At 38.6% G+C, this 12,738-nt stretch overlaps 1 protein-coding gene across 1 annotated transcript; it reads right to left on the reverse strand.

Moving 5' to 3' along the window:
- Positions 1–132: 132 nt before the first annotated feature.
- On the reverse strand, positions 133–11,334 carry lrpap1 (low density lipoprotein receptor-related protein associated protein 1). The gene is made up of 8 exons (XM_074698384.1): positions 11,054–11,334; positions 10,318–10,462; positions 7,363–7,493; positions 5,171–5,291; positions 4,022–4,177; positions 3,462–3,544; positions 3,120–3,296; positions 133–2,492 (listed from the first exon to the last, which is right to left on the reverse strand). The coding sequence occupies exons 1-8, from the start codon at positions 11,213–11,215 to the stop codon at positions 2,424–2,426; spliced, it is 1,044 nt and encodes a 347-aa protein (XP_074554485.1). The 5' UTR covers positions 11,216–11,334; the 3' UTR covers positions 133–2,423.
- Positions 11,335–12,738: the final 1,404 nt, after the last annotated feature.

Raw genomic sequence — 12,738 nt, forward strand, 5'->3', positions numbered from 1 at the left:
GAGAGCTTTCTGTTGAATCCTACAGCCTCATGTATCTATAAACTATTTTGAGTTTGTGAATGGATTTTTATATTTTTTAAATCTGATTAATATTGTGTTGAATCAGTTCAGGACACTTAAAAGAATGAATGGAAGATTTTTATTTGCATATCTCTGATTTTAGTTCTGTTTTGGAGCCTCATTTAGAGGTACTATGACAATATTTTGAACAAACACATCTTATAACAAGACAAACAGCATTTTACTGTAGCGTTCATGTATTAAAATCCATGTGTACAAATCAACACAGTGAAAAAAATTATCAATGTGATTTCATTCATTTTAAATAACACTGGTCCGTTCAAATAAGGGTGAGGGTATTGGGGGATGTCTCTAAGGGGCTGACAGGTCTCTGTATCCCTCTGCTGGATGTGACAGTCTGAGGTTAAGGACACACAAAGAAGACAAATACTCACTCTTGCTTACGATCTCCTAACAAGACACTGGGCTCCGTCTGATACGCCGTGGAAACAGCTCTGAGAGTTTGAGTCGAACATGTCAAGTGCACAGAGCACAGACTGACTCAGACTGAGAGCAGACGGTGTGGGCCGCCCATCTGATCCTGCAACTGGACGGCACGTCTAACTAGTTTCCTCTCCGCTCTTGAAATGCAGTTGTGTTTTGTTCAGATACTTAATGCGCTGAAACACATCACAGTTGTGCCATTGTAATTAAAATCTCACCAACTATCCATTCCAGGAGTAGCAAGTAGTAGAAAAGTTGAATATCTCTGTGGTTAGCTTCATGGCGAACGTGTGGGTTATGTTTGTGCTCAGTTTGTATTTCTTACTGGTTTGTAATCAAAAAAAGCATTCATGTTTTTAACCTAACTTTTAGCTCAAGAGCGTTACATTTTGGCTGCCTTGAACAGAGTGTATTCTTGGCATGGTAATCTGACAATAAAGTGTGTAGTTAGTTAAACACAAAAGTTAAGGTGTGAAATTGTAATTTACAACGATATTTTAGCAGTGGATTGCAACTTCCTTTATAAAGAGGTCATAAACTGCTTTCATTTAAACCTTAATGACTGATTTTAGGGTCATAGCAGAATAAATTCACTTCATGTAATTGAGCCCCACCTTCGGCCCTTGTTTCTAACAATCAATTATTGAGTCCCAGCTTGCCTGGCTATCATTCCACATCAGAGCTTAAAAGCATTTGATTACAATAAGCAGCTTGCAGTTACATCTCTGGAGCAAATCACATTAATCCAGACCCATGTGGCCTTAGCAGGACACGACTGAGTAATCAGCCAAGCAGCAACATTACTCATCAAAGTAATCAATGTCTCTGCTTCTACTCTACGGTAGCGCATCAGCTAATAAAAGGAATGAATTATAGTGTGTTTCAGTTTCTCACCATCTTCTTGTTATCAAGACAAATCGTTCAGTGTTTGACTAAAATGTATTTTTGTGTTGGTGGTTCCACATGAGTGTGTCAAAAGAGGAGACACCGGAGAATAACAGCATGTGGATACCATGAGAGTTTTTGTATAATGTATCTGCTTATGAAACTGCTATATCATAATAAAAGAAAATGTCTACATTTGTTTGTTTTTGGCACTTGAAGAAAACAAACATGTATGTTGTTGGCTCCAGCATCTAACCAAATATTAAAATATTAAAGACTGATGTTACATTTTCATGTTTCTTGGTCCCATTGACTTTTTTTTTTTTGAAAGCTGCAAAGAACAAAATGTTCATTCTTATATTAAAAAAGCCGCCACATTGCACTGCCTAGGGAAGGAACTGTAGGAGCTGCTCTTCAGTCGTACTTCAAGATTATTAGATTTACTCTTTATTTGTTTTTCACGGCCCTTACAGATCAGAGATTTAATAAGGAAAATCACAAAAACAAGGCTTCAAAAATTTCATATAGTTTATAATCAAACAGGTTAAGATGTTTGGCTTTTAGTTTTTAAAGGGGCTAAACTGGCATTTAGACTTTTCCAAACAGTGAAGGCTGGGTGTATGCTTTGGGAAACACAACTCACTATTTTTATTACTGCACTGCTGTTTTCTGTAGATTCATATCAGCAATGTCAGCCAGTGCAGATATTTACCAAATATATTATTTTTTTGTCACATAACTTTTCTTACTGTACCTTCATCTCATCTGTACCTTAATTGAGAATCTGTTTTCTTAGTAAACCCGGCACATTAGGTGCACTGTTTCTATTTTGTATAAAAAAAACAACACAACTTACACACTCAGCAATTTTCTTACAAAAAAGTATCAATGAGTAAAAACTGTTTCAAGAGACCATGTTTTTCTACTACATGGAAGGGAAAAGAGTGAAAAAGCACTCAATGTGTGTGGATGTAGAGGGAACAATTTCAGTTCATTTAACTTTTAGTAACATGATGACAACGATTCATAACCTCTCAGAGCTCATTGTGCTGAAGTCCATTGCGGGAGATCTTGTTGGACAGGTCCTGCAAATGTTTCTTCATCTGGAATTAAACAAAACAGAAGAGTGGTTCATTGTCAGGAACACAAATCCCGGAGCAGATCATATAGGAACTAAAAGGTTTACCACCCAGCTTATTCTACTGTGAAACATTCACAGTAATGCAGGATGGTGCAGATGTTTGTTTTTTATATTTATTTAACATGTGTTCAACACTGTGTAGATGGTTGTTTCCATTTCAACTTTTGCATGCACTTGCTAGAAGCTGTCTACACCATACAGCAACCACATCCACGACCTATGCTGTTTACTGTTTCAATGTTAAACCTGCAATGAAAGTGTACCTGAGTTGGTTAAGTCGAAGCAAAATCATGTGGTGTTATTGTCTGTTAGCAGAGCATCCCATCACCTCTTTTTTCATATGTGTCATTCAGTCTGCTTTACAGTTTCCCATTTTTAGTCACTCCAAGAAGGTGAAATAATATATACATAATCTGTAAAGTGAGTCCCTATATAATGAAAGGTTAAGTTGGGCTAACAACAGTAATCATACTTATCTAGGCATACTCTCTGCCAGTTAAAAAAACATAACCCCAAAAGGCTTTTTTGCAGATTTCTTAGAAACGATACATTCATGGTCGCCTAACCACTCTGTAAAATCTGTCTTTACCTTGTAGCCCATCTCTCTGGTCTTCTCAGCCAGTGTGTTGTATTTTTCCTGATTCCTCTTGATGTGTTCCTTGTCCCCTAACGCCTCCACATGTTGCAGTTTCTGGTGTGAAAGCTCCAGTTGCTCCTTGTAATGGATGTGTTTTTCCACTTTGGTCTCAAAGTGACGCAGCTCCTCCTGAGTGTGTGTGGGGGAAAGTAGAAAAGAAGGGCATCAGAGGGGTCTGAGTTCAAAAAAGCTGGTGCACAGTGCCTGTCAAAAATTGGACATACCTTCCCTTTTAAAGTATCTTAGACACTCATAAAACAATGAAAAGGACAAAGCAAGGAATGATTTGGTTACCTTGAGAGAGTCCAGCTCATCGTCACTTAGGTTGGCTTTCTTGGCGGCCTCCCAGAGTTCGATCACACGGGGCTCCTGAAACTCTATAAGGGAAACCAACAAAGAAAGAGATTTAAATAATTATCCAGTGATAGTGATTCACCAACACTTGCACATCCAAGTAGACAAGGGCTTTATAAACAAGCTTAATAACAAAGGATGAAGATACCAACCCAGAGGAAAGAGAAAGAACAAGAGGAAGGGGGAAAAAATAAACTTCCATGCAGAGAAAAATCTGCACAACTGAGGTCATATAAACACATTAAAAAAAAAACATTTAACAAATGTTTCTGATAAAAATGATTAATTAAAACAGCAATCAGTAATATCACCATCATTCATTAGTCCCTATTCATGCTCAATCAAGTTTAGTCAGTTTCCTTTATTGAACTGGGAATGTACCTGACTGAGCGTTTAAAAACAAAAACCGAGACAAACCAATTTTTTTTCATGCAACACTCCTGACAAAATAATATCACTCTTCTGTGTCAGTGTGTGTTTCTGAGTGTTTTCTCTCTCACCGCTGTCTTCAGTGAATCCCTCATGGCTGAGCTTACGGAGGCGCTCAAAGCCCTGGTTCAGGTCACTCATTTTCTGCTTCAGGTCTTTGTGCTTCTTGTGCAGCACATGCTCTTTGACATCCCCATCCAGAGGGGAGATTACATTCTTGTGGACCTCTGTACGAGAGCAAAAATTGAATGAAGGGGAGAGATGGAGGAGAGGATGAGATGGGAAGAAATAATCCAATGGTCTAAACAATCACCAGCAGTCAAGAAGGGAACTGATGAGAAATGTAATTAAAGAAACAAAATATTCAAAGAGAAGTGTAATTTCTTGGGGCAGTTTTGGAATAGCTATGAGATTCTGTTCAGCCTTTTTGTCACATGGAGGATTGGATTTTTCTACATATATCACGTCCATGTTTTAATGAGACTCCTCAGTCTCCTATGCTCCTTCACACCCCGTGAGAAACACATATGGACTGTACCCCAGTGTCATGATATACCACGTTATGAAAATCGACTGTGATCACGGCGTTAATATTTCTTTAGAGACTCTTCTTGGCTTCTCTGGCTCAATACTGTGAATAACGTCACGTCAGCAGAAAAAGAAGTGGCTTTGCAGAATGCAGCAGAGCACTAACAAAAGAGTTATAGCACAAAAACAACCACTGTGACTTCACTGATGGAAAGAAGCCTGTACACCCAGAATCATTCAGCGGCAGCAGGGCCTGTGAGGTCTGCTAAGAAATGTGATAAGCACTCATATCTACGGCACAGAGCTGCAGGTGATAACATGTTCATTACGACACCTTCATCCTTTCATCACTAAATATAATACTGCAGGGAGAAACTTGCAGGGAGAAAATCAAAGTGCTACTTCTTCTATTGTCTGTATGGCTAGCATGGCATAAACAACTGATAACAGGAAAATGAAGGAAAAACAGGTAAACAGGTGAAATGATTCACAGCAGTTTTGTGTTTTAAACTTTAAAGTTGTTGAAGTATGACCTTGGAAACAAGAGAATATAACAACATCTTTGTACCCTCGATATAAAATCTTGTTTTTAAAGTGTACAGACTTTGGGGTTTGAAGCCTCATTCACTTGGCTTCCAAAGAATGACAATAAAGCTAAGACTGAAACTCTGGGAGTAATTTAAAAAGCTCACCTTCTGCCCTACTGACAGTATCCATGAGGATGTTGTACTCATGGATCTTGTCCTTGTGATGTTGAAATTCTCTCTTCAGGCTCAGCAGTTCATCGTGAGAGAACTTCCCTGAGCTCTGGGCCTAGAGCAGAAAACAGCCACCAGAGGCAAAAGCAACAATGAGTAACAGTTTTTTTTTTTTTTTTTTAACATTGGAGGATCATTAGTTGACTTCAAAGAAAGTTATTCCCTCTAAGTGTTTCAAATAAACCTTCAAAATAAAAGATGCATCTATAGACTTAAGAGTGCAGCTGGGCTACAACGTTCACTGTTACTTTACCCTTCAATGCTTGTGTCTTTGTTAAACATTTGGTACACTTGAGCTTTAATGTGTAAAACTGGACTATTACTTTTTAAAAAATGAGTTAAGGTTCTTTCATTAATATTTTCCAACACCAGCTGCACAAGGGAGTCGCACAAGATCCACAATAAAAAACAAATTATTGATTTATCTACTCATCTCAAGTAAGGACGCGGTCACACTGGCCAATCGCGCCATGCCTAAGCACGCTTCAGCCGTAAAGCACGTTTGGAATGGCCAGTGTGACCGCAACAGTGCCGTGCTCATGCACGATTCCCTTCCGTGCTTCGGCACGCTTCGAAGAGGTGGGCTTCGGCACGGTTTACTTCATGCACGAGCACAAACACGCGGACAGCGCGTGCAATCCACTACGTTTAATTACCGCGAGGGCATCTCTCGACGATCATTTTAAACAAAGCGGGGGTGTTAGAGGGCTGTGTCGGGCGAAAACAACTAAATATAAGTCCAAAAGTCTCTAAAGTTGTAGCAGTGCTCTCTGTGTCTTACTGTGCTGACTCTGAGGAGATCGCGCTTCATGTAAACAGATGCTTCACGATGACGTAGACGGGCTGTGCACGTGTGAGATACCCGCTAAAGTCTGGTTCATATTGGGGTAGTGTGACCACCGGCCGTACTCTCCAGCTGGGAAACAGCGCTGCAGGGGGCAATCGTGCTTAAGCACAGCACGGTTGGGATGGCCAGTGTGACCGCGCTCTAATATTTCATATGCATACTAGAGAGCGACACAGGAGTGGATTTTCACTTCTGTCCCATCCCGTCCCGTTCTACTCCTGGTAAAATGACCCCCACTCCTGTACTGCTCCTATTTTTTCCCCTTCTTTTAATTTTTGGCGATAGATTGAATTTGATTGGATTTTCTCCCCATTCTGTTTAAGTTTACTGTTGCCTTCTGGGAAGTGTAGTTCTTTCCTTTGGTGTTAAGAGTATAGGTTTATAGGAAATAAACTACAAAATGGCAGAGCATGTCACATATTATATTTTATCTTCCTGATTGGTTACCGCTCTTGTTAACACCTTATCCTTTACTGTCCTAACCCTGTGATTAATAGTAGAGTTGACCTCCATCCCATGGGAATCCTGTGTCCCATGGGATTCCTGAAAAAATGCCAGCCTCTAAAGCAAACCTTTAAATGGTAAAAAGAAAGTAGATAACACTTTCGCCAATCTTCAGACTGATCAAAGCACTTCTACTTCGCAAGTGACATTAACACCAAACTCATTCACTGAGGGCAGAGGTCTCTGTGTAAAGAGCCCAGCAGTGTTAAGTAACCCAATTCACACTGATGGCTCAACACAGAGGCAGTTAAGGGTTACGGGTCCTGCTTAAGGACACTTTAGTAAGAGGACGGCAGGACCAGGGATTGAACCTCTGACCTTCTGACTAATAGATGATCAATATTTGAGCCACAGCCACTCCAGGAAGTCTTAGTAATCAGTCAAATGTGTGTATTTGTATGTCAATTCATTTTCATCGTATTTGTGTTCTTTATTCTCTCAGTTTCGTACACGTGATGATGATGATGATGATGACTGATGATGAAGGGCTGTCACACTGCTTGTAAATGGTATTCATTTAGCACTTGTAAACCGGTCTAACAATCACTGCCCCTGCCACTCTGACTTTTTGTGTGTTATTTTTAGTTTGTGTATTGTGTTCCATACTTCCCTCTTCTTTTGTTTTTCCGATGTAAGTTCAATGTCAGAAGCTGCTATTGCAATACAATTCCCCCCTCAGGGATCAACAAAGTATTGATCTGTCTGTCTGTTTCTCTCACTCTTCCTAAAACCATTTCTCCCAAAGTATTTTTAGAGCTTTTAGACACACACACACCTTGTTCCAGAGTTTATCCAGCCTGGGATCGTCAAATATGTCTCCCTCCTTTGTGTCATGGTCCTTCAGATGGTTGCTCTCTAGTGGTCTCGTGTCTCTTTTTCCATCCATCCCATACTTGGCCAAGATCACTGCACAAAATAAGGTTTATAATGTTACACCTGTGCTGTTTAAAATGCAAGCACCGGTAAAAAGTCAAAACTGAGGTTGTTACAAAAGGAAACTGTTGAATATGAAAGCGATGTCAAGTAACTCAAATAGAAATGTATTCACCATTTTACCAAAGGTCGGTAACCCTTAGCAACAGCTCATTACTTCCTTCCACTGCACAGTTTTTGAAGAAAGCAGCAAAGTGAGCAGGATGTCTAATGAAACAGCTGCTTAAAATAGGCTGCGCAGACCGAGAAACAAGCTCTGCAGATGAGGAATTTAACAAAGGCTTATGCAGTCGTATAAGAATCTAACCAAAAACCTGACTCTTATAGCACATCAGTGTCATTTCTTGGCAGAAATCCTAAATATATACAAGGAAAAGGAAGGCAAATGGTAACTGATGATGATGCCATGTGTTAGGAACATCTATAGTATCTTTTTAAGTTGTAAGCGTGTTTCAGGAACTACTGAACAGCTCCGCAGTACAGAGTCGGACTTTGCTCTGAAGAAGTTCATTATTTGCTCTGATCTAGTTAACTGTCTTAACCGCAGCTGATTCAGCACCATCTCCTCCTCTTATAGCACATCAGTGTCACTTTTTAACCACCAAGGTTACACACTGAAGATGAGTGAGGCTGCTTTAAAGCCTTGTAAAACAGCTCGGCACAATTTGAAGACAAAGTCTGTAGTGACAGAGCTACAGTTGGTCTTATACACAAATAACACACACACACAAAATAATGAGGTTATCCGAGAAATTGCAACCCAGACATGTACACAGTGAAAACAGAAAAATTTATGTAAATTCTGTGAATCACAGCAGGGAAAAGTGTACTGGAGAAAAAACAAGACCTGAGCCCTAATGCTTTTTGGGACCAACAGTTTAAGAATTAGGGAGGATAAAGTCTTAAGAAGATATTTTGTTCCCAATATGTTTTCAATTTTTGCCATAACAGAAACACAAAGTGGTTCAGGTGCTCTCCCTGGAGCTGGGAGGTTAATCCACTATTTGGACGCGAGGGCAGAGTGGGTAGCAGTGTGGATGACCAGCCTGAGCTCCCACAGTGAGTGAGAAACCCCCTGGCTCACAGATCAGTCTGTAGCGCTGGGTGTAGCTTCCCCATCAAAACATTTAGAAAACAGCAAAAAAGACTCCTCAGCGATGCAATGGATGTACAAATCATAAAACTTTTTCACCATCCACACTGAATAAAAAGTCCAAGAGGAGAAAAAAGTTTTGTTTTTTTTGGCAAAAAGTTTGGATGCAGCTACCGTCTTTATTTTAATTGTCAACATGCTTTGCAACAGCAGAATCCATGTTCTTCCTGGATTTGTCTGACTCGGTATAAAGACATCACTTTTTCACCCTACAACAGGGAACATAGTTGAATACTAGGGTTGAATATGTTAAAGGTGCAGTGCATTGTTTTAGAATAGAATAGAACAGAGTAGTATATATTCATTTCCGAGGGGAAATTCAGAAGTCACAGCAGCAATACAAGAAAAAAAAGTAATCAAGTGTATAGTGCAAAAAGGTCTATAAGGAAATAGAAAATCAAACAAAATTAAATATTGAAATAATACATAAAGATTTGAATAAATATTAACTAAATATTACATATTTAACATATAAATACTAAAGTAAAATAATTGGTAGAAATTGAATAAAACACTCATAAATATATTTAAATACGTGTATAAGTATCTAAATATAATAATGGTTTGGTCTTTATTCACTTATTATAAGTTTTTTATTACTACACAGGGTGCAGGCCAACTCCCACAGAGGACGCCATCTTGCAACATCAAATTTCTACTTGTGGTGTGATGGTGCACATTTTTTTTTATGTTTGTACACTGTTTGGGAGTTTCTGTTCAGTCATTGCATTGCCAAGGAGGTTATGTTTTCGGGAGGGTTTGTCTGTGAACAACATAATTCAAAAAGTAACAAACGGATCTTGATGAAATTTTCAGGAAATATTTAAAATGGACTAAGGAAGAAGTGATCTAATTTTGGAGGTGATCTGGATCACTGTCTGGATCCAGGATTTTGTTAAAGGATTCTTTATCATTGTGAGATAGGGCCGTTTTCACCACATGTGTATATAACTCCACAATAAATGATCAGATTGCTTTGGAAAACAATACAAGACAAGGTCACCATAATTTCTGACAGATGTAAAAGTACGATCCAGATCCTGGCAATATTCTGGATACTAAGATCCAGAATGTGAAATATGTACTGAGTCATCATCATTTTCAAGACTTTCAGGTAACAAATTATCATACAAACCTGCAACTAACACCAAATTGTAGCAGACAGTCTGCTGAAAGGGAGTATAACATTAAAGTAGGACTAAAGTGTTGCGTGAAAATCACAATATGCTTTGTGGGGGTCTATGCTCTCCGAGTGCTTTTCTAGTTTTAGTTTGGGAAGGGAAAAAGGCAAAAAAAAAAACATTTTCTTTAGCTAGAAACTCAAAGATTTATTACATGCTACTTTTTGTGCAGGACAAACAGTTCAGGCTTGTAGGCCGACTCTGGTTCCGTTTGAGATGTTTGCCTGTTGGAAGGTGTTCTCTTGCTATTGTTGCCATGTACTTGCTAACTGCAGAATAAAGCCAGCTGTCTTTGAATGATATTATGAGTACTGCCCAGGCCAGCTCTTTGAGTGTCCTGAGATAACTCTTGTTGTGATTCAGTTTAATATAAATAAATATTGATCAAGTCACCGGAGAAAAAGTGAAGAGCCTCTGCATTAAATACATTGTTTAACCATTCCTCACTGTATTAACATCTTACCATTAAAGTTGCGTCTGAGCTGTGCCTCTTTCTCTCCATTTTCATCCAGCCCTTCAACCTTCATCTTCTTCCACTGGAGCTCATCTTTCTCCTGGATCTTCAGGTCACTGTGCAGCTCTGCTTGTCGCACTGGAGACAACTGCATCTGTTAAAACCAAGACCAGCAAAAATATGTAGGACACATGAACAAAAACAATTTGAGCACAGTGAAAGTAAATAATGTAGAATACGACAAAGTATAGAGAAACCAAAGTACAGGGCTTACACAGATATGAAGCTGAGAATATCTTTAATTTCTCACTTAAATGATTAAAGCCAAGTTTAAATGGCTATAACAGGCTTGAACTTCATAGCCAGCACTTATCAGAAAGACAGGGCAGGATCGAAATAAGCAGATGCTCTTTTTCCAAGTGTGCACATGTCCACTCAGCTAGATAAACACAGTGCAAAAAAAAAAAAAAAAATACAGTCGCAATATTCTTGATGATAAACTCTAACTGAACATGTCACTGTGAATAGAAACCATCTGATCACCACTTTTCAAGAAAGGAGGGGTCTATCAATTTATTTTTTACGCATATTACTCATGGTGCCCCATTGAGCCACAGCAACAATAACATTAATAAAATTCATAGTCAGCATTAGCCCCTTCGTGTTCGCAGCTACCGACATCCCACATAACCATTTCTCCGTGTTGACCAAAACGTTTTTAATCATATGAAATACACGTAATTACCCGTTTAGCCTTCTCCCAAACTTGGTTTAGCTTAGCTATCCTGAACTCCACCGTTTGCCCATCACTTCCACTCGGCTTCTGCTCATTGACTTCACGGGAGTATTTTCCAGCCATTACACTCGTGCCCAAGCACAAGGCTACGACCACACACTGTAGCTTCATTTCAATAATAAGTTAAACTACGACAAATCAAAGAATAGGTGGCTGAGCTAGCCAAAACACCGCACAGCGATGCTACTGTGTTATTGCTGTGAGTCGCAGTGGTAGCGGTAGTAGAGGCAGTCATGTGCTCAAAATGAGGGAAGGAGTGCATTATGGGACTTGTAGTGTGTATTGGAAGTCCTCGTGCTGTAAGCAAGAGGGATACGACGTCTTTAGAACTACATTTCTTGAAAAACGGGCTTACACGGTTACCTGGCAACGAAAACTGTAAAGCTCTCAGCAAATGAAATGCCTCCACGCGTTACACGATTCAATCTCGTAAACAATGCAATAGTTACACATAGGTAGTCTTACTATGGAAATAAGTGATAGAAAATAAATAAACAAACTAATTCTTAAAACCAATGTGATACACAAGTTTTTCAAATATTTTATTTTTTCTGCTTTGAAGCTTTTAGACTTACATTTTGGTCATTATGGATGGAGTGGAGATTATTGCTTTTCAACCTATTAATCTCTGTTTTATTATACTGTCATGCTAAATTTCTACCCTCAAGTCTCATCCACACAGCTGGTGCTTGACACATAGCATGTAGCCTATATGATGGATGTGTAGTAAATGTAGTACTACTGTGCTACAGATAAATAACCCTTTAAGGGTTCAATAAATTTGTCTGAGTCAAAGCTTTGTTTTCTTTCCGTAACACTGCTTTGTATCATGCCACATTTCAATTTGTTTACCTGGAAATGAGTATATATTTTTTCACTGCATGCATCTCTTGGCTCCAGTTTTTTCAAAAAAACAGTTTTTTTTTTTTACAGGCTAAGTGTAAGTTCATATCCCATAAAAGAAGACTAATCTAATATCCATAATGTTTCCTCTCTGCTCCTACATTTCAGTTGTAGGGCTGAAGGCAGCTTGAGCCTCAAAAGTGAACAGCATAAGCCAGCTGCCAAGAGCCTGCGAGACATCACTTTCACAAATAACCAGCTGTCTGAGTTTGCAAGAACCAGAAGTCAGCACTCTTTAGAAAATGCCTTCATCTGTCTTGTTTGTAAGGTTATTTAAGGAAGCTGACTTGAGGAGAAAGAGTTGTTGCCTTTTGACTATTTTACTGATATCTGAGCTTACTGCACCAAATCTTAAATATGTTTTATATTTTTCATGTAGCCTACATGTTTAGAATCCAGTTAAATATATTTTTTCCAGTTTTTTGTAACTGAGCAGTAGCTGGAAGCTGCCTGTCAAAGCTGAGTAGGTAACAATGGTTGCTCTCTGTGTTTTTCATTATTATTATTATTATTATTATTATTATTATTATTATTATTATTATTATTATTATTATTATTATTATTATTATTATTTACAGGTTTCAAAACAGTAGGAGTCGCAAGATTGTAAAAGCAATAAAGTTAATTTTTTTATTTAATGAAAAATGTGTTGGTTTTTTTTGGAAAAAAAGAACAAATATTTAAAAAATGGTTCCTCATTTGAATTTGGTATTGAAAAAAATAAAGTTGGT

This window comes from Halichoeres trimaculatus, unplaced genomic scaffold, assembly GCF_033239565.1.
Source record: "Halichoeres trimaculatus isolate MK-OKI-2021-1 unplaced genomic scaffold, fHalTri1.1 fHalTri1_scaffold_2, whole genome shotgun sequence".
Classification (NCBI taxonomy): Eukaryota; Metazoa; Chordata; class Actinopteri; order Labriformes; family Labridae; genus Halichoeres; species Halichoeres trimaculatus.